Source organism: Gymnodraco acuticeps, unplaced genomic scaffold (genome assembly GCF_902827175.1).
Source record: "Gymnodraco acuticeps unplaced genomic scaffold, fGymAcu1.1, whole genome shotgun sequence".
In the NCBI taxonomy this organism is placed as follows: Eukaryota; Metazoa; Chordata; class Actinopteri; order Perciformes; family Bathydraconidae; genus Gymnodraco; species Gymnodraco acuticeps.
This window is the reverse complement of record NW_022991022.1, coordinates 882,543-904,494: the sequence shown is the minus strand read 5'-3', so window position 1 is coordinate 904,494 and position 21,952 is coordinate 882,543. Positions and strand designations below refer to the sequence as shown.

At 40.7% G+C, this 21,952-nt stretch overlaps 1 protein-coding gene across 1 annotated transcript in view; it reads right to left on the bottom strand.

The window, feature by feature from the left end:
- The window catches only part of bbs9 (Bardet-Biedl syndrome 9), a gene marked incomplete at its 3' end in the record, with an annotated part of 39,337 nt that overhangs the window by 14,386 nt on the left and 2,999 nt on the right, over window positions 1-21,952 (bottom strand). The window contains 4 exon segments of the mRNA XM_034236315.1: window positions 2,347-2,460; window positions 2,573-2,637; window positions 19,401-19,551; window positions 20,836-20,954. Coding sequence (XP_034092206.1) covers window positions 2,347-2,460; window positions 2,573-2,637; window positions 19,401-19,551; window positions 20,836-20,947 — 442 coding nt within the window.

The following is a 21,952-nucleotide window of genomic DNA, read 5'->3' as shown; positions in this document are numbered from 1 at the left end:
CACACACACACCTTGACAATACAGCCTTTATTTAGAAGTGCCATTTTCTCTGCTTTAAAGGGGATTCCCCGTCCATGTGTGTGTCTGTCTCTCTGCGTGTGTGTCTGTCTCTCTGTGTGTGTGTGTGTGTTTTTCTTGGACTCTGACTACTCAAGGGCTTTCCCCTACTTGGTTTTTCCAAAAGCCCAATTGACTGGAGAGAGTGCAGCTATATGACCCCTCTCTCTTTCCATCCTTCACTCCTCTTAGAGACTTTTTATATAGTTTTATGTATTTGTCCAGTGCTGCCAATTACCACTTTTGCAAAAGCACATGCACAGATGTTCGCTCGCACGCATGAACCTGAACCTGTATACTTGTGAGGACACGCAAGTAATGTTAAAGGGGACCTATCATGCAAAATGCACTTTTTGATGTCTTTTATTCATAAATATGTGTCCCCGGTGTGTCGGGGAACTCACGCAGCGTCAGAAAATAAAACCCTCTCTCTTTTCCTCCGTACCCAAATCTCTAAAAACGGGGGAACAACGGAGCTGATCCAGATTTGCGTCCGATATGATGTAATATTGGAAATGTGGACCCACAGTCTTATCAGAAACGTTGCTATCAGAAGCAATGCGCAACGTGTTTTGGACGTAATATGGTCTTTGTTTACATTAGCATCGCTAACACTCAGAGCTAACCTGTACTGGAGAGAGTGGGTGTTTCTCAATGTCGAGGAAGGATGCTCCAGAGCCACTATTTCAAGGATGCTACGTCATCGAGTGCCGCCGAAGGACTGTTCCAATGTCCAGCATACTTGGAATTCTACCGAGGCCGGCATACTTCGTAGCGAGACATTTTGAGGCTGCACATGTGTATCCTCCGCAGTCTTAAAATCCCCACAATGCTTTGCGCACGGACCAATTTCCAAATCTTTGGCGGAAATTGCGCTCCATTTAAGGCGGGGCCTCGCATATGACGCACACCTGCACACCTGTTAGCCTGTTAGCCTGTTAGCCTGTCAGCCTGTTCCACCATTCTTCGTTTTCCGAGGCTATAAGATTCTTGCCTCGCTTCTGAAGGAAGTGACTCGGAAGACATGTCCTACCAAGGAAGTGTCGTCGACATTGAGAAACACCCTGTTGTGTAAAAAAGCAGGAAATAAAGAAAGGAACTCATCTGGTGGTAAACCGGTAAGAGTAAAAGCATGAACATGATGGCGTTTAATCACGGGAGCATTTAGCTGAGTATCTCGTAGAATTCTGAGCAGGCATTAGCTCCCCCTCCTATTTTTTTCTTTGTTCAAGCTAAGGACCCCGAATCAGCGTGTCTCTAACAGGGCTGGAATAGAGGGATATGAGGGATGTCTAAAATGCATGATCTGTTTGGTATTTTGAGCAAAACACATCATATACATGTTTTTGATATATTTTTATATATCTGAGACCCATAATATATGCCTAAAAATAGCATGATAGGAGATCTTTAATGGAACACTTTCTTTAACCTTACTGTGCCCTCACAGGAAGTGCATCGCTGCTGTTAGTTAGCTAGCTAGCAACGTTATCGTTGGCGGTACTAAATCATTACAAACTGCTCAATTAACACGGGTAAATAAACGGTCGCTTATTTTCAACACTAGTATAGTAGATAGGGCTGTGCAATTAATTGTATTTTAATCTCGATTTTGGCTTGCAACGATTACGAAAACAACGTAATCAAAATAAAACGATTATTATTTTTATAAAAAACAAAAAAAGTGTAATTGTTTTATTTTATTTTATTGGTTTTATAATTAAAGTTCAGGGTAATCAACTGTTAAAAACATACTGTTCAAATTATTTTTGCATTATGGATGTTTTCAAAGTAAATGGATAATCGTTTTTAATAATTGTGATCAATTATTGACCAAAATAATCGTGATTATGATTTTTGCCATAATCGCACAGACCTAATAGTAGATATTAAATAAAAATAAAACCCACATGTATAACTTTTATTTTATAAGCTGCTGTGTTGACCGGAGCAACCTCAGATAACACGTAACTTTGTATATGCAGCAAAGATGGCAGTCTTGAGTGTCAGAAGTGTCCAGTGTTTCAAACTCAACTTTTGGACCGTGCACCGTCTGGATACTCGTAGCCTCAACCAGCATGTTACAGGTCTGGGCAATAGGTGGTCATGTCATCAGGTCAAGTTTTATATCTTATAAAATGGTAAGATAGCTAAGTTCCTTCTACCCTCCACTGTTGTTTGTTGTATATGATCTGCATGAATGTGACCTTGTGCCAGAGCTGTCTCAGAGATGTTACCATGAGGTGCAAGAATCAGTGAGTTATTCAGTTTCAGCCAAAAAACACATACCTGTGACCCCTCCAAAGGAGCCGTAGGTCATGTTGCAGACGGTTCTCTTCAGATTGTGTTCATAAACCATCTTCAGCTGGTACTGGTCTCCATGCTCCACGTTCCCTGCAGTGCCTACACACACATATATACAAACGGGTGAGAAAAAAAGGAATAGTTTCTAAATACAGTGACCAAAACCGAAAAAGCATAAAAGTGCAAACTGCGTAATGTTTCTGTGTGTTACCTGAAACAGAGTAGACTGAACACTTCCTGGGGTGAAGGACAGCCAGATGAAGAAGATCTGAACACCTGAAAAGATAAACATTGTTATAAAACATTCATAACAACCATGTTCAGAATCATCGAGGTAGTAGTGGTAAATATGAAAATCAACTAAAAGGCTCACTTAATCTCTGCTATAATCCTAATGTCATCGTTAAAGTGCTTGCTCATTATCTTGGAAACAAACCTCAGAAAATTCAGTAACATTTTTGAACAGAAGCGGAGATTCGATGGCTACAATATATAAAGGATCCGAGTTTGGGCCGATGGGTTTTGTAACAATGGGGCCCATGTAGTTCAATGATATATTAATGTCTGATTGCACATGCACATACTATATCTTGGCTTAAAGGTAGGGTAGCTAAGAATGGGGAAACCAGCTCGAGTGCGCTAGAATTTGTATGTATTTATTATCAAAGCACTTAAGATATTCATTGCTATCGGGATGTTAAGAGCATTCCATGGAATATAACAAGTGTTTCTGAAGTGAGTTACCTACCCCACCTTTAAGAAGCACTCCTAAAAAACATCATCTGTTTAGAAGTATTAAGACCCATGCGCTTAATAGTTATATTTATACTTTCAATATCTGCAAAGCCAATGTTTCCAGGGGTGGCAGAAGCACTAACCAAACCATCAATTTTGAATGATTTGTTGAAGCATTCATAATGCGTACAGTCAGAGTAACGTTCCTGTTCATTTTGGTGATTTATGTGTATCAAATAAAATCTAATGGTCACAGATCTTCGGACCAAGTGACGTTGATGATGTAGCTGGAAATATTTACACCAGGTTGCTGGTGTTTGCTTCTTAATGACGTTTCTAATTGTGACTTTGATTTGTTTTCTGTTCATGTTTTTAAATTGGTTGTCTGTAAGGTGCTGCTCCCTATCCTGGTTAGTCTTCATGAGACTTCACCTGGTTGATACAAAATAAATACAGTTATGATTTAAATTGTAAATAACACCGCAGTACATTCATAAACTTAATTTGTTTACATTGTGTTTTATAACAAACATAATGTTTAAGCTTAAAGGTCCCCTATTATACTGTTTTTCATCAATAGCATTACCCATAATCCCCTCTGTTTCAGCCCTGTTTCCAAAGTGCTGATTCTCTGTCTGTGACTTTAGATGAAAATAAGGAGCCCCTCCCCACGCCCCAGAGTCTCTTTCCACAGAGGGGACACATGTTGATGTAGAAGAGACATGGAGAAGAGGGGACACATGTTGATGTAGAAGAGACATGAAGAAGAGGGGACACATGTTGATGTAGAAGAGACATGAAGAAGAGGGGACACATGTTGATGTAGAAGAGACATGAAGAAGAGGGGACACATGTTGATGTAGAAGAGACATGAACAAGTGCATTTTTCATAATAGGTGACCTTTAAAATAACTGATTTTTTATTTTACTTCTTCCGCTACAGAGCTCAGAGTTTGTTTGTTTTTTGCTCAAAGGCACCTCAGCACGACAGATGCTTCCTGCCGCAGTGGTTGGAACCATATGTTCAGCTAAAGGGTGGTATCCAGTCATATTTTAACTCATACTTTTAAAATAATTACTCTAACAGCTGCTGGTTTATTCTAACGTTTGGTTTTGGTCTCAATGATGCTGATCCTAGATTTTCAAGTATTTGCTTGACCACAAAGCCGCAGAGAAGGCCTCTGCCTACGCTTTGGACCCAGAACAACTGCTGTCTCACTAACGTTCAACAACTGCTTGTCAAGAGAAGAACAACAAGGGAGGTGAAAACTGGATCCCACAAGCTTTCTTTCTTTCTTGGAAAACTGCCCAAGTCAGTTCTGAAGTTACATTTCTCACCATCTGCCCACTTCTTGTCAGTCTGCCCTGACAATATCTACAACGTGCTTCACTGTCAAGGCCGGGCCGGACACCAAAATGCCTCGGAAGAATGCTGGGCTGAAAAACCACAGGTAACCAAACAAGACGTCTCCCAAACAGACTGATTTAGCTGGATTCAGCGTACGATGTGCGATGTGGGAAGCCTTCGGGGCAAACCACCGGAGCTGTTCCCAGAAACGTCACTTTGTTGAAGCTTCCTGTGCACCCATCGAAACGCATTAGGGGTGTATATTGTTCAGCTAAAGTAGGGATGCCAGGGTTAGGGGTTCAATGCCTTTTTGTAGTTAAATAGATAGCTGCCGTTGATTGATCTCCTGTAATTCAAAATATGTGGAAATGTAACCACCTTCTGTATGTATTAAACTAAAACGGAGCATTTTCTGGTTCCTCAGAATTGATTTTTTTTATGTTAGACTTATTCACTAAACTACTGCCTGAAAATGTTTAGTTAAAATAATTTGTTAAAGATATTGACATATTTTCAAAAGAAACGGAGAGTCATCAGGTTACTTTCATAATTGTATATTCTCATACTCACAATAGGTTACTGATTACATTTGTTCACAAGTATTTAGTTATTGTTACAGATAACATTTTAAGAGTAACCCTCCCAACCTTGGTTATGAAGTGTTTATTATATAAGCTTTACGAAAGATATGCTTATATTTGACACAGGGTCAAGACACAGAGTTAAATAAAGACCTGTGTCCTGGACAGATAAACAGATACACAGATATGGCATATTATCTGTCCTCAAACCCACGGCCTTTAGTTCAATTCCTTAACAGGCCAATATGTCCTCTCCAACAATGACCTCATAACTACTCAAGCCATTACAAATATGAGCAACTTCTATTCAAATGCATTTACTTTAACTATCCCCCTTATTAAAAGCAGTATTTTGTACCTTACTCATCAAATTATCAAGTTAGACACTCCCTCCAGATTTATTTCTCTACCCCTCTGCAAAAACATCTATTTGCAGAAGAGCGTTGAAGTTTAAAGCCCCAACACACTGGAATACTCTACCTGCTGCCTTGCATCATTGGGTATGTTTAAGCATCTCACGTTCAGCTGCTCTGATCTTGTTATCGATGAAGCTGATCTATTAGACACTACCGTCAAATTGTAATGATTGTATGCATTACTTCAAGAATTTTACTTAACAGACTCTACGTGGTTTGTCTTTGTCATGCTATGCTTTCTGTTATTTTGTTCATGTATGTCTGTAAGACATTGCTTTTGTCGGGACCCCCTTGAATCCGAGATTTCAAGGGGGTCATCCTAATAAATACATTTCTATATAAACTTTATAATGAAATGACATTGTCATAAACATTAGAATCAACCAAAAGGGTGATTCTCACGAAACCACCTTTGGTCATGTCTGTGAGGAATTGACAGACAAAATTACAAAAATAATCAAAATAATCAATTCTATATCAAACTGCATTGTGTATTGTATGTGGTACTATTGCTATTTTTGTAGTTGAGGTAGTAATTCATATTTTTTTCTTTAAAGTAGAGACACTATATACTGATATACACCTGAACATCAGCAGGAGAGGACTCTTTAAAGTAGAGACACTACATACTGATATACACCTGAACATCAGCAGGAGAGGACTCTTTAAAGTAGAGACACTACATACTGATATACACCTGAACATCAGCAGGAGAGGACTCTTTAAAGTAGAGACACTACATACTGATATACACCTGAACATCAGCAGGAGAGGACTCTTTAAAGTAGAGACACTACATACTGATATACACCTGAACATCAGCAGGAGAGGACTCTTTAAAGTAGAGACACTATATACTGATATACACCTGAACATCAGCAGGAGAGGACTCTTTAAAGTAGAGACACTACATACTGATATACGCCTGAACATCAGCAGGAGAGGACTCTTTAAAGTAGAGACACTACATACTGATATACACCTGAACATTAGCAGGAGAGGACTCTTTAAAGTAGAGACACTACATACTGATATACGCCTGAACATCAGCAGGAGAGGACTCTTTAAAGTAGAGACACTACATACGGATATACACCTGAACATCAGCAGGAGAGGACTCTTTAAAGTAGAGACACTACATACTGATATACACCTGAACATCAGCAGGAGAGGACTCTTTAAAGTAGAGACACTACATACTGATATACACCTGAACATCAGCAGGAGAGGACTCTTTAAAGTAGAGACACTACATACGGATATACACCTGAACATCAGCAGGAGAGGACTCTTTAAAGTAGAGACACTACATACTGATATACACCTGAACATTAGCAGGAGAGGACTCTTTAAAGTAGAGACACTACATACTGATATACGCCTGAACATCAGCAGGAGAGGACTCTTTAAAGTAGAGACACTACATACGGATATACACCTGAACATCAGCAGGAGAGGACTCTTTAAAGTAGAGACACTACATACTGATATACACCTGAACATCAGCAGGAGAGGACTCTTTAAAGTAGAGACACTACATACTGATATACACCTGAACATCAGCAGGAGAGGACTCTTTAAAGTAGAGACACTACATACTGATATACACCTGAACATCAGCAGGAGAGGACTCTTTAAAGTAGAGGCACTACATACTGATATACACCTGAACATCAGCAGGAGAGGACTCTTTAAAGTAGAGGCACTACATACTGATATACACCTGAACATCAGCAGGAGAGGACTCTTTAAAGTAGAGACACTACATACTGATATACACCTGAACATCAGCAGGAGAGGACTCTTTAAAGTAGAGACACTACATACTGATATACACCTGAACATCAGCAGGAGAAGACTCTTTAAAGTAGAGACACTACATACTGATATACGCCTGAACATCAGCAGGAGAGGACTCTTTAAAGTAGAGACACTACATACTGATATACACCTGAACATCAGCAGGAGAGGACTCTTTAAAGTAGAGGCACTACATACTGATATACACCTGAACATCAGCAGGAGAGGACTCTTTAAAGTAGAGACACTACATACTGATATACACCTGAACATCAGCAGGAGAGGACTCTTTAAAGTAGAGACACTACATACTGATATACACCTGAACATCAGCAGGAGAGGACTCTTTAAAGTAGAGACACTACATACTGATATACACCTGAACATCAGCAGGAGAGGACTCTTTAAAGTAGAGACACTACATACTGATATACGCCTGAACATCAGCAGGAGAGGACTCTTTAAAGTAGAGACACTACATACGGATATACACCTGAACATCAGCAGGAGAGGACTCTTTAAAGTAGAGACACTACATACTGATATACACCTGAACATTAGCAGGAGAGGACTCTTTAAAGTAGAGACACTACATACTGATATACGCCTGAACATCAGCAGGAGAGGACTCTTTAAAGTAGAGACACTACATACGGATATACACCTGAACATCAGCAGGAGAGGACTCTTTAAAGTAGAGACACTACATACTGATATACACCTGAACATCAGCAGGAGAGGACTCTTTAAAGTAGAGACACTACATACTGATATACGCCTGAACATCAGCAGGAGAGGACTCTTTAAAGTAGAGACACTACATACGGATATACACCTGAACATCAGCAGGAGAGGACTCTTTAAAGTAGAGACACTACATACTGATATACACCTGAACATTAGCAGGAGAGGACTCTTTAAAGTAGAGACACTACATACTGATATACGCCTGAACATCAGCAGGAGAGGACTCTTTAAAGTAGAGACACTACATACTGATATACACCTGAACACCAGCAGGAGAGGACTCTTTAAAGTAGAGACACTACATACTGATATACGCCTGAACATCAGCAGGAGAGGACTCTTTAAAGTAGAGACACTACATACTGATATACGCCTCAACATCAGCAGGAGAGGACTCTTTAAAGTAGAGACACTACATACGGATATACACCTGAACATCAGCAGGAGAGGACTCTTTAAAGTAGAGACACTACATACTGATATACACCTGAACATCAGCAGGAGAGGACTGTTTAAAGTAGAGACACTACATACTGATATACACCTGAACATTAGCAGGAGAGGACTCTTTAAAGTAGAGACACTACATACTGATATACGCCTGAACATCAGCAGGAGAGGACTCTTTAAAGTAGAGACACTACATACTGATATACACCTGAACATCAGCAGGAGAGGACTCTTTAAAGTAGAGACACTACATACTGATATACACCTGAACATTAGCAGGAGAGGACTTTTTAAAGTAGAGACACTACATACTGATATACGCCTGAACATCAGCAGGAGAGGACTCTTTAAAGTAGAGACACTACATACTGATATACACCTGAACACCAGCAGGAGAGGACTCTTTAAAGTAGAGACACTACATACTGATATACACCTGAACATTAGCAGGAGAGGAGTCTTTAAAGTAGAGACACTACATACTGATATACACCTGAACATCAGCAGGAGAGGACTCTTTAAAGTAGAGACACTACATACTGATATACACCTGAACATCAGCAGGAGAGGACTCTTTAAAGTAGAGACACTACATACTGATATACGCCTGAACATCAGCAGGAGAGGACTCTTTAAAGTAGAGACACTACATACTGATATACGCCTGAACATCAGCAGGAGAGGACTCTTTAAAGTAGAGACACTACATACTGATATACGCCTGAACATCAGCAGGAGAGGACTCTTTAAAGTAGAGACACTAAATACTGATATACGCCTGAACATCAGCAGGAGAGGACTCTTTAAAGTAGAGACACTACATACTGATATACACCTGAACACCAGCAGGAGAGGACTCTTTAAAGTAGAGACACTACATACTGATATACACCTGAACATTAGCAGGAGAGGACTCTTTAAAGTAGAGACACTACATACTGATATACACCTGAACATCAGCAGGAGAGGACTCTTTAAAGTAGAGACACTACATACTGATATACACCTGAACATCAGCAGGAGAGGACTCTTTAAAGTAGAGACACTACATACTGATATACGCCTGAACATCAGCAGGAGAGGACTCTTTAAAGTAGAGACACTACATACTGATATACGCCTGAACATCAGCAGGAGAGGACTCTTTAAAGTAGAGACACTACATACTGATATACGCCTGAACATCAGCAGGAGAGGACTCTTTAAAGTAGAGACACTAAATACTGATATACACCTGGACATCAGCAGGAGAGGACTCTTTAAAGTAGAGACACTACATACTGATATACACCTGGACATCAGCAGGAGAGGACTCTTTAAAGTAGAGACACTACATACTGATATACGCCTGAACATCAGCAGGAGAGGGACTCTTTAAAGTAGAGACACTACATACTGATATACGCCTGAACATCAGCAGGAGAGGACTCTTTAAAGTAGAGACACTACATACTGATATACGCCTGAACATCAGCAGGAGAGGACTCTTTAAAGTAGAGACACTACATACGGATATACACCTGAACATCAGCAGGAGAGGACTCTTTAAAGTAGAGACACTAAATACTGATATACACCTGGACATCAGCAGGAGAGGACTCTTTAAAGTAGAGACACTACATACTGATATACACCTGAACATCAGCAGGAGAGGACTCTTTAAAGTAGAGACACTATATACTGATATACACCTGAACATCAGCAGGAGAGGACTCTTTAAAGTAGAGACACTATATACTGATATACACCTGAACATCAGCAGGAGAGGACTCTTTAAAGTAGAGACACTACATACTGATATACATCTGAACATCAACAGGAGAGGACTCTTTAAAGTAGAGACACTACATACTGATATACACCTGAACATCAGCAGGAGAGGACTCTTTAAAGTAGAGACACTAAATACTGATATACACCTGGACATCAGCAGGAGAGGACTCTTTAAAGTAGAGACACTACATACTGATATACACCTGAACATCAGCAGGAGAGGACTCTTTAAAGTAGAGACACTACATACTGATATACACCTGAACATCAGCAGGAGAGGACTCTTTAAAGTAGAGACACTACATACTGATATACACCTGGACATCAGCAGGAGAGGACTCTTTAAAGTAGAGACACTACATACTGATATACACCTGAACATCAGCAGGAGAGGACTCTTTAAAGTAGAGACACTACATACTGATATACACCTGAACATCAGTAGACTAGAGACATTACATACTGAAATATCACATAAGAATAATTACTAATTTAGCAAGCAAAATCATGAAACATGCTATTTATCTTTGTATCATGTGTTAGTAAATTGTTCAGGTTTTGGAGTGTTGGTCTCTATTTTCTGATATTCATAATATACATTTCAAAAATAATGTCATGTGAATTTGATTGAAGCCTTTAAATGGTATAAGATCTGACTATTATTTCCCCTTAGACAGTAAGGTCGAGCTCTGCCTTTGCGGTGATTTAAGTTCGCTATACCTGGCAGAGGACATTAAGCTGATGCTAAGTTGACCTACTAACAGCCTCACGTAGAGCACGGCAGCAAAGAGGGCTGAAGTGAAGGAGAGAGATTACACAACACCCTGAATGATCCTGGTATAAGAGCTAACAACACTTGATATCATGAGTTTAGTGTCTAAATTAAGGCTGTATGTTCTTGTTTTAGGTTATTTTTATGTTTAATTGGATTAAATACATGTCTTTTTGTATTAAATGAACATTATTTAATGAATATACATTAGCAATGCATACCGCTCCCTTTGAAAATATTTGTTTTATTATTTTCGACCCTTGGACTTTACAATGCTTTTGAGATAAATGTTTAAATCTTAAATCCTATACAGCCACCACTGGAATAATAACCAGCACGAGAAATATAACTGAAGCCTAATCACAATCAATTTACGTGAAATAAAAAAGAAGGCTGGAAATGTTGACTTTATGAATGAATTTCAAGCTTTAAAACTATTTGGTACAACCCTACTCTACCAACTAACATATCTATCTGAGTTGGCTCAAAATTGTCACATAATGTACTGTTAAACAAAAAAAAACTTAAACCTTTACGACAAATCAGAATAAAATATCTGATATTTATTACATCATCCGGTGTCTTTTCATAAATTGCATTAACTGTGCCTTTCAAAAAAGATGTTCACAGGGAAGAGGTAATTTAGAGGGGAAATATAACAACCAGCGCTGTCACCGTTAGCGTGTTTACACTCAGTGAATCTGAAAAGCTTTATACATAATAATCATGTTACCAAGTTCAACCCCAAATTCGTCCTGTAGTTACATTGTTGATTTCACCACATGGCAAACGAAGATAGCTCTAAGACTGAGAAGTTAACCCCCAGTGTGTTGAACGGAAGTTTCCGCTTTAAAAAGCTCACAGATGGAACGTAAGATAAAACGATAGTTGAACTGTCTTTCCAGCAAAGCACAACATGTCTGAATTACATTATGGCATTTGGTTTCTTAGATATGCCTACTCACTGTAGATTTAAATGTATAGGCAAGGACTTCCGGTGACCAAGGCGAGTGAGATGGCTGCTTAACTCGCCAATTAATATACAAATCGATGTAATTCTTATTGGAATGGGAGGGGGAAAGAGAACTAGAAGTCAAAATAAAGGTGACAAACTAGAAAGACAGAATTCACCGGAGATGGAAGACGCTCAAAGCTCTGTTAGCTCCGTTAGTTCACAACAGGACTCGGCACCATGCGCTCAGTGCTCCAGGAAATACGCGATTTCAGGGCTGAGCATAAAGTGGACTTAAACAAACTTAAAGAAGAAATCAAGGGAGACATGAAATCTGAACTCGATGATATGAAGCAGGAAATTTACCAAAAACTTTCTGCGAACTCCGCGCTAACCCAGGCCCACGAAACTAGGCTGAAAGAAGCGGAGGAACGAATCGGCGGAGACAGTAAACATGGCTATGTCAGATGCGTTGATTAAATCAATGAAATAACAGAGAGCCATGCAGGGGAAACTGGTGGATTTGGAAGGTCGATCCAGGAGAAATAATATGCGCATTTATGGAGTACCCGAAGAGAAGGAAGGTAACTCCATGTCTGACTTTGTGGATCAACTTTTGAAAACTGAACTCGCTTTACCGGACACCAACCCAGGGTCGGCGTCATGGGGGGTCATTCGCGGGCCATGCCCCCCCAAATGAGTCACTGTGCCCCCCCAACGCAGGGTTGGCAAGCCTTGCCACTTTGCCGTTTTTTTATTTTTTTAATCATATAAGTGAAAACGTTTCCACTAAAGGTTTTTTGTGTGAAATACATCAGAAATAAAGAATACAAATATAAAACACAGCCTGTGTGCTCATTGCTGCTCTCTGATTGGTGTGTTGCTTGACCAATGACCCCCGACCTTTTTTTTGTTATCATTACGTGGCTGTGTGTTTAGATGAAAGCCCAGTGGCGATCTGTTCATCTGTTACACTGATTATACAGTAAAGCCATCGAAAATAATATGATATACAGTAGCCTACAGTATAAGTACATGGGTCTCTGTGTTTCATTCAAGCTCGGCTCTGTGTGTGTGTGGCACGAGCGCATTTTGTGAGTGCGCGAGCGGTAACGTGGAATGTTGTTAGCATCTGGTTAGCTAGCTATGCTAACGGATATAAAGGGCTGTTTCTACACCAAGGTGGAGGAGAGTCCTCCCCTGTCAGACTGTGAGGATCTTATAACGTCAGCTCAGTGAGGTAAGGACTCTCTCAGTGTTTAGATAGTTCACTTTAGTGTAAGTTATCTCAGTGGGTCTCAAACGGTTTGGTCACCATTTATGTAAGTATTTTCGAGGAATACCTTTATATGATCATTATAGTTATTAAAGAGAGAATAAATGAAAAACGGGTATGAAATACTATAGGACAGTAACACAAGAATAGTTTAAAAGGGGAATGATTAATAACATATCCATAAAGAAAAAGTAAATCTGTGTACAGTTCTGTTTCATATGGATGCTGAGAGATGTAGGCTATCCATAGATCTCTTCATTTTGCTCTCAAAGTGCACCAGATTGATGTATTTAACTTCAATATTTTAAAAATAATCTTCCCGGGGCAGCATGCCCCCAGACCCTCCTAGAGGAGGTTAGGTCCACCCCCACCTAAAACATGTTCACATGGATAGGATACTAAATACATTTGCACACTTTTTATATATCAAATCAAATCAAGTTTTATTTATATAGCACATTTTTCAACGATTTTTGGTTGAGCCAAAGTGCTGTACATATAATAAAAAATAACCTACAGTAAAGACACTTTACAGCAAATACAACAGCATAGTTTGTGCAGAATATCAGTATGAGAAAACGACACCCTGTCCTTATATGTTTCTGTTTTGGTGGTCGTGCCACAACCGTGCATGTATGCACAAGTCATAGGGGCACTATACAATAGCACTACACCCCTGCAATGTGTGTGAAAGACAATAGACTTTACAGCATGTTTTTTGAAATTGAAGTTGCGTTGGTGTTTGTGTGTTGGTTGTTGACGGCAGTGTGTGCCCCCCCTTGGTAAATGTTTGCCCCCCCATTCGATTTGTTCTAGAGCCGACCCTGCACCAACCTACAGATACAACACACTCATAGAGCTCTGGCTCGCAAACCGGAAAAGAATGCACCGCCAAGGTCCACAGTGGTGAACTTTCTGGAGTTTACCACCAAAGAAATGGTACCGAAAAAGGCCTGGGAAAAGAAGATACTGATGGAAGGGCGACGTCTATCGTTCGATCACAACTATGCAACGGAGGTCGTCCTGAAGCGCAAGGCGTACGTGGGAATAAAGAGGGTCCTTAAGGAGAAGAATATACGTTTCCAGACTCCTCTCGACAGGATGCGCATTCACTGGGACTCGGGAACAAGCACATACGACAGTGCACAAGATGCAGCGCAGGAGCTGAGGAGGAGAGGTTTCTCCGTGGAGATACCAGACCGCAACGCTTCGGAGCTATACCCGGAGATGGAGCGTCTCCACCAGACCAAGACATGGCAGCGTGTCGGAGAGAGTAGTGCAGGTGGGACCGAGACCACGAGCAGAGTAAGGAAGAGGCTACAAGAGTATGAGCGTATCCCTCCCGAGACTAACTGATTCATATTATATATATATATATTCACTGTATACATTGTCACGACTTAATTTGGATTATATAAGTGCTATCGGATGCCGTTGAACTACTAGGATGCGTGTTTTCACCTCTAGTGAGGGGCCCTCCAGGAGGAGGCTCTCCCCTCTTCCTGCCAACGGGGACTTAGGGTGGCGAGGAATCACCCTACCTTGGAAGTCTACGTTTTTCTTTTTACGTTCTACGTTCACTACATGTAGGCCAGATGTTCAGGTCTGTGTAGTTTTCAGTTGCCTGGAGTTTTGTGAATGCAAAGGATTGGGTCATTTAAATCTGCCTCAACAGGGGCATGACAAATTAAAACGCTTTGGTTTTAAAAATACATTCTATAGTTCTTACAAACCTAGCCAGAAGAGGGGAGTGGCTATCCTTATTTCAAATGCAGTTCAATTTGAACTTCATAAAGAAGTTAGGGACAAAGAGGGGCGATATGTATTAGTGAAAGGAAAACTTGAAAATGCAGTGGTGACATTGGTCAATGTATATGCCCACATTTATTTTTAAAACTCTGTTTGACGTCATTGTATTAGAGACTGAGGGTATTTTGATATGTGGAGGGGATTTTAATCCTGAATCATACTGTAGACACAAAAATAGCAAGAAGCACCTGACCAAGTTTGTTAATGCGTCAGTGCAGGAAATGGGACTAATTGATATGTGGAGGGAACTTCACCCCCCAGAACGGGATTATACACTATTCGGTACCTCACTCTGTCTACTCCAGAATTGACTACTTTTTAATAAATACGGGTGAAAGTCAGAGGATCACAGAGTGTAAAATCGGGGTGGCAGATTTTAGGATCATAATATGATTAGCTTGTCAATAAATCTGAATAGTAGACAAAAGAATACGATGTGGGTGTTTTGAATAATAAGGCGACCGTGGAACAGTTAAGGGAAGAGATCAAACATATATATAGAGGAGAATGATAATGGGGATGTGGACCCTGGGATACTGTGGGATGCTTTGAAGGCTGTTCTCCGTGGAAAGCTGATCGCCCTAACAGCATCACAAAAAAGGCTAGCCACAAAGCATAAGAGTACAGGGGATCAATCGGCATTACAACAAATGAAGGAAACAAGAGGGGGAGATAAATGAGATCCTCAGAGGAGAAATAGAAAAAAAGGCAAGGTTTTTAAAGCAGTCTTATTATGAATCAGGCTCAAAAGCAGCTAGACTCCTGGTCAGACGCCTGCGCAAACAGCAAGCCTCCAATACAATTCATAGGACAAGGGACCCCCAAACTAATCAACTACTGTATGAGCCAGATGAGATAGGAAGAATATTTGAAGAGTACTATAAGACACTCTAGTCTAATCCACCATTAGCTGATGAAAGCACAATAAGAAACTTTCTTAACTCGCTTGATCTGCCATCTATAGGTGAGATACAGAATGACACCATTAGGTAGCAATGTACAGTTGAAGAGCTGGAAGCTGCAATCAGTAGGCTAAAGACAAAGACCACTGTAAAAATTATAGGCCAATTTCTCTTTTAAATGTGGACTACAAGCTGTTTACCTCAATCATCTGTAAAAGATGTGAGACTTTTATGCCAGATCTTATTCATGAAGATCAAACTGGATTCATTAGAGGGCGCCAAACACAAGACAATATCAGAAGGACTCTCCATATTGTACACAATGCACATAAAAAGGGCACGAGTATGGTTCTGGTTAGTCTAGACTCTGGACGCAGAAAAAGCGTTTGACAGTGTCAGTCAGCTGGTCTTTTTTGTATGAAGTACTAAGGAGGTTTGGTTTAAATGAAAATGCAATTCGGTGTATTAAGACTATTTATCATGAACCTACGGCTAGGATCAAAGTAAATGGGAGTCTGTCCAATAGGATTCATCTGCAGGCTCTAGACAGGGTTGCTGTCTCTCTCCTACTCTCTTTGCTTTATTTGTTGAACCATTGGTGCAAGCAATAAGGCAGAGTGAAGATCTCCAGGGTGTGAATATAGGGGGGGGAGATCATATCGTTGGGCTTTTTGCGGATGATGTTGTAGTTTTTCTTGAGCAACCAGATGTATGTTTCCCAAACCTGATGATCCTACTCGACACATATGGTTACTATTCAGGGTATAAAGTGAACGTAACAAAAACTCAAATTCTCTCATTTAATTATTCCCCATCCCAACAAATTAGACATGCATATAACTTAAAATGGAATTCCAAAACAATGACCTATCTTGGTGTAACTATAACCAAAACATTTTCCAACCTGTTTGAAGCCAATTATAACAAAATTGATGACAATATCGGAAAGGATGAAGAAAGGTGGTCCACCCTCCCTTTAGACTTCAGTGCCAGAATACAAACGGTTAAAATGAATATCATACCTAGGCTGCTGTATTTTTTTCAGTCTCTTACAATTGATGTTCCCCAAAACAAATTCATAACCTGCGACAGGATGATTTCTAGATTGGTTTGGAATAGTAAAAAACCAAGAATACGATTTACGACACTTCAGTTGCCTAAAAGTAACGGGGGAATGGCTTTACCAAATCTTAGGGAATACTTCTATGCAGCCCAGCTCAGACCTTTGGCCTACTGGAGTAGACCCGATTATGAGTCTGGATGGAAAGCCATGGAAAGGGAGGTGCAGGGTCACCACATTCAGGCCTTGGTGGGAGATAGGAATTTGGTGAGGGCTCTGAGAGGTGAAATGAATACGATAGTTGCGTTTACACTAGAGGTCTGGAATATTGTAGTAACAAAATACAAATTTAAAGAGACAGATACACACGCTGAGGTGGTTTGCATATGATTCCAATTTTAAACCAGGGGTGTACGATCCAGCATTTAAAGAATGGGTGCAAAAGGGCATAACAGCAATGTGTACGGTTTCAGAAAAGGGTGAATTGATGGGTTTTCAGGATTTACAGGCAAAATATGGTATTACAGACAGGGATTATTTTAGATACATGCAGCTAAGACACCATCCATCTTCTCCCGCTTATCCGTGGTCGGGTCGCGGGGGTAGCAGTTCCAGCAGAGAGCCCCAAACTTTCCTTTTCCCTGGCCACATCAACCAGCTCTGACTGGGGGATCCCAAGGCGCTCCCAGGCCAGCGAAGAGATATAATCCCTCCACCTGGTCCTAGGTCTACCCCTTGGTCTCTTCCCAGCTGGACGTGCCTGGAACACCTCCCTAGGGAGGCGCCCAGGTGGCATCCTAACTAGGTGCCTGAACCACCTCAACTGGCTCCTTTTGACGCGAAGGAGGAGCGGTTCAACTCCGAGTCCCTCCCTGATGACTGAACTTCTCACCTTATCCCTAAGGGAGACGCCAGCCACCCTGCGGAGAAAACCCATCTCGGCCGCTTGTATCCGCGATCTCGTTCTTTCGGTCATGACCCATCCTTCATGACCATAGGTGAGGGTAGGAACGAAAATGGCCCGGTAGACAGAGAGCTTTGCCTTCTGGCTCAGCTCTCTTTTCGTCACAACGGTGCGGTAAAGCGACTGCAGTACCGCTCCCGCTGCTCCGATTCTCCGGCCCATCTCACGCTCCATTGTTCCCTCACTCGAGAACAAGACCCCGAGATACTTGAACTCCTTCACTTGGGGTAAGGACTAAGCTAAGACACTATTTTTTAAAAGAGATAAGGCTGAATGCAGATGAATCTTTAGATACTGTAACTGGGATGATCGTGGATGCGTATCAGCAGAAGGGGTCTCGGATCATCTCTGCTTTCTCCCAGGCTTTGGGGGGAAACAGGGGGGAATCGACTATCTACATAAAAGCTAAATGGGAAGCGGAGTTAAACATTTTAATTTCAGAGGAAGAATGGTTTCAAATGTTCGAGATGCAATTTACATCCACACTCATTAGTATGGAGGGAATTCTGCTGGAAGAGCCTGACTCGCTTTTTCACAACACCCAAAATAAAGAGCAGGCAACTTGGTGTACAGCACCAGTGTTGGAGGTTGTGTGGGAACATGGAGGCTGACCTCTCGCACATGTTCTGGAACTGTACAAAGATAAGGTCATATTGGGAGAAGGTTAATGCAGTTGTCAAAATGATTATGGGATATGGAATCCCAAATACCTGCCCGGTGATGTATCTTGGGATCATTAAGGATGTTGTGATGGGAGGCGATCTATATTTGACTAAGGTTTTACTTGCAGCGAGTAAGAAAGCTATAACTAGGAATTGGTTTAATGTGAACGCTCCGACTCAGGAGCAGTGGCTGGAAATTGTTCAAGATCTTTTTGTCATGGAAAAGTTGACATAAGTTTTGAGAATCCAAGAGAATGCCTTCAATAGGAAATGGGAAAAGTGGAAAATGTACATGGTTGACACCAATGAGTAAGTGAATGACTAATTCATTCCTGTACGGTATGTGTGAATATTGAAGAAAACTAGTATTTATTGTGCTTTATTTTATAACTGATTTGTGTATTATTTGTTGTTGTTTAGGTTCACATGTTGTTCTGTTATTATTGTTGTGAAAACTCAATAAAAACATAAATGGAAAAAAACTACTACTTTCTATGTGATTGTCTGCTAATTTAATGGAATCCAAGAGAGCAATACAGAAATCCTCAAAATGAAGCTTTAAAAAACCCTTTGATTTCTCTAACCAGATTGTCATACATGTATTTATTACAACACACATGTATTTATTTTATCCCGCCTCAGAATACAAGTAGGTACTTGTAGTTTAAACTTGTGATTAATCATGATTAAATATAAAATCGATTGACACTACTAATATCAACCTATATTCCACCATAGGGCAATCTATGTTAACCCTTTGATGGCCTTCTCCCAGAGTTTCAGTCTACTTACGAGACAAACTTGCCCACTTCCACCTGGATGATGGCGTTTTTAAGCTGGACCTCCAGCAGCAGGGCGTCAGCCGGACCTCCCTCGCTGGTCTTGTTGACGTTTGGGGAGAATATCCGCAGCATCCCCATGTAGCTGCCCACCACCACCTTGTCTATTAAGGTATAAACAAAAAGCGTGACAGATGTTACATGAGATAAGTCAAGATAATAATAATAATAATAATAACTTGGATTTCTATAGCGCCTTTCATGATACCCAAGGTCGCTTAGGAAGTTGGAAGTTATTACTCCTAACAGCAGCCTGTCATTGCTTTCCCTTTGTGAGGTGCAAGCACTGTCACTGCTAAGGTAAAACAAGATATTTCTTTAACAACACAAAGTTGAAGAAGTGAAATGCCGACTAATTAGTGTCATTTACTCAACCTGAAGTAAATTGTATAAAAGAAGGCATTTGGTGGGAGGGAGTCAGCTCAGCTCAGTGTCAAAGTCTTCAGGACATCATTTAGTTATCAACACTTTAAATACCGCACACAGCACACAGTGAAATGTGTTCTCTGCTTTTAACCCATCGTAGTACCAGGAGTCTAGTACTAGGAGCAGTGGGCAGCTATTGCACAGCGCCAGGGGAGCAATGGGAGTGAGGGGGGAAGGGGGGTGTCTGGTGCCTTGCTCAAGGGCACCACGGCAGGGCAGGAGGTGAACTGGGACCTCTCCAAGTAGCAGTCCACACTCCATATTTTTTAGGTCTGTCAAAGTTTATAGTGTAAAAGGGCATAAAACATTCTGATAGAAGTATATAATGGTCATTCCCATGCTCTATTTAGTTGGTGCTAAATTTAAACTTAAATTTGGGGATTAGAAATCTTAACAAAAGAAAACACATAAAGATTGTACGGGCATCCTTTCCACATGAACATTGAAGAGCATGTCAGTGTCGCACTGCAAATGGCACATCAGTGAATAAAAGCATTCAGCACTATTGAAACTAATTAACTCAAAGCAACACATTCCAAATGTTCTATCTTCATTCCAGATAAGAAATGACTTATATATCAGAACAGAACTTACTGTCACCTAGCTACCATGTTCTGGCTGTGGCTGGTTAGCTTGTTTTAACTCTAGAGGGAACTGGTTTTCTAATTAAAGTATGGTGTCAAAGTGGTTTGATTTTCAGATGGAGAAATGTGGAGGAAATGTAACACAAAGCAGAGCGGCAAATGAAAGTGAGCACAGTCGATCTTTTGGATCTTTAAGATATATTTGTTATTTTCTTGCCAACATACATCATGATATACATTGTGTATATGTACACAACCATATAAACTACAATGAAAACATTTAACTCTGTTTGTATCCACATAAGTGTAGAGCCGTGTGATGAGACATCTCAGGAAAGGTCTGTGTGTTATTGCATCTCTTCCTCTCCACACACTGACCGTGTCCGGTGCCACTGTTGTCCACGTCTCCGACACAGAGGCATCCCTGGTCGAACTCCTCCCCCTCGCCAAGCGCTGCCGACCACCAATCACGGGCCTTGAACAGAGACATGCTGCCTCTGATTGGACGGAGAGAGTAAGTGAAGAAGACAAGAGGGAAATGGTTAGACGTGACATGCAAACATCTGTCTGTTTCTCTTTGGTGTACATTTTCCAATAAAATCAAATATAGCGCTACTGATTTAAAATGTGTAGCAAAATATTGAAATCAAGACAAGCTATTAGCTGATAGATTTAAAAAAGAAACAGAAAGACTGTTTTTAGAGTCAATTAGGTGCCTCGTTCTAGAGGTATTAGGTTTGGGCCTGAGATGAGTCTGACAAGGTGGAATGTTTCTCATGTTTGATATTCACTCGGTGTTTCGGTGGAAAACTATTCCACTGGGATCATCAACACAAAGTGAAGGCAAAGGACAGCGCGTGTGTTTGCTGTCAACACAGGACACACACTGCTGTATCACCACCCAGCCTACCCCCTCCTTCTACCCTCCTCTGGTTCTTTTCTTTTCTTTCGGACTCATCCATTCACCCTCCGCTCACTGGCAGGTACGGAGCATTCACATCATTTCATAAGTATTTGAAATCGCATTTGAAAAAAATGCTTATATAATCTGTAGTTGTGTTGATTTAATGTGTGAACGAGGCGATATAGAGAAGGTTAAGCTGTCAGGCTGTAATTTGTTATACAGTTGGATAAGCAGGCCTATTGTTTTGGGATATGTGTGGAGTTCGGTGTGTTTCATTGGTTAAGTGGCCCTGGTATGAAAACGTTTGGGAAACACTGCTCCACTACAGGGGGGTATTTAGACGGGGCCAGCATTACTTTCTCTCTTCTGCTCGCATATTGTTTCTAATCATATTTATTATGATAAAAATAAACTATATTGTGATAATGGCATATTGTATACTGTATGTATTAAAAAGAAGAAGGAGAATATTCATACTAGTCCATGTAATGACGCCATACCATTACACATAGCAACAACAATGTCTGAGTGAAACTGCCACCAGCTCCATGGAGGAAGATTTACTCCCAAAAGAAGACGTGTGACTTCAGT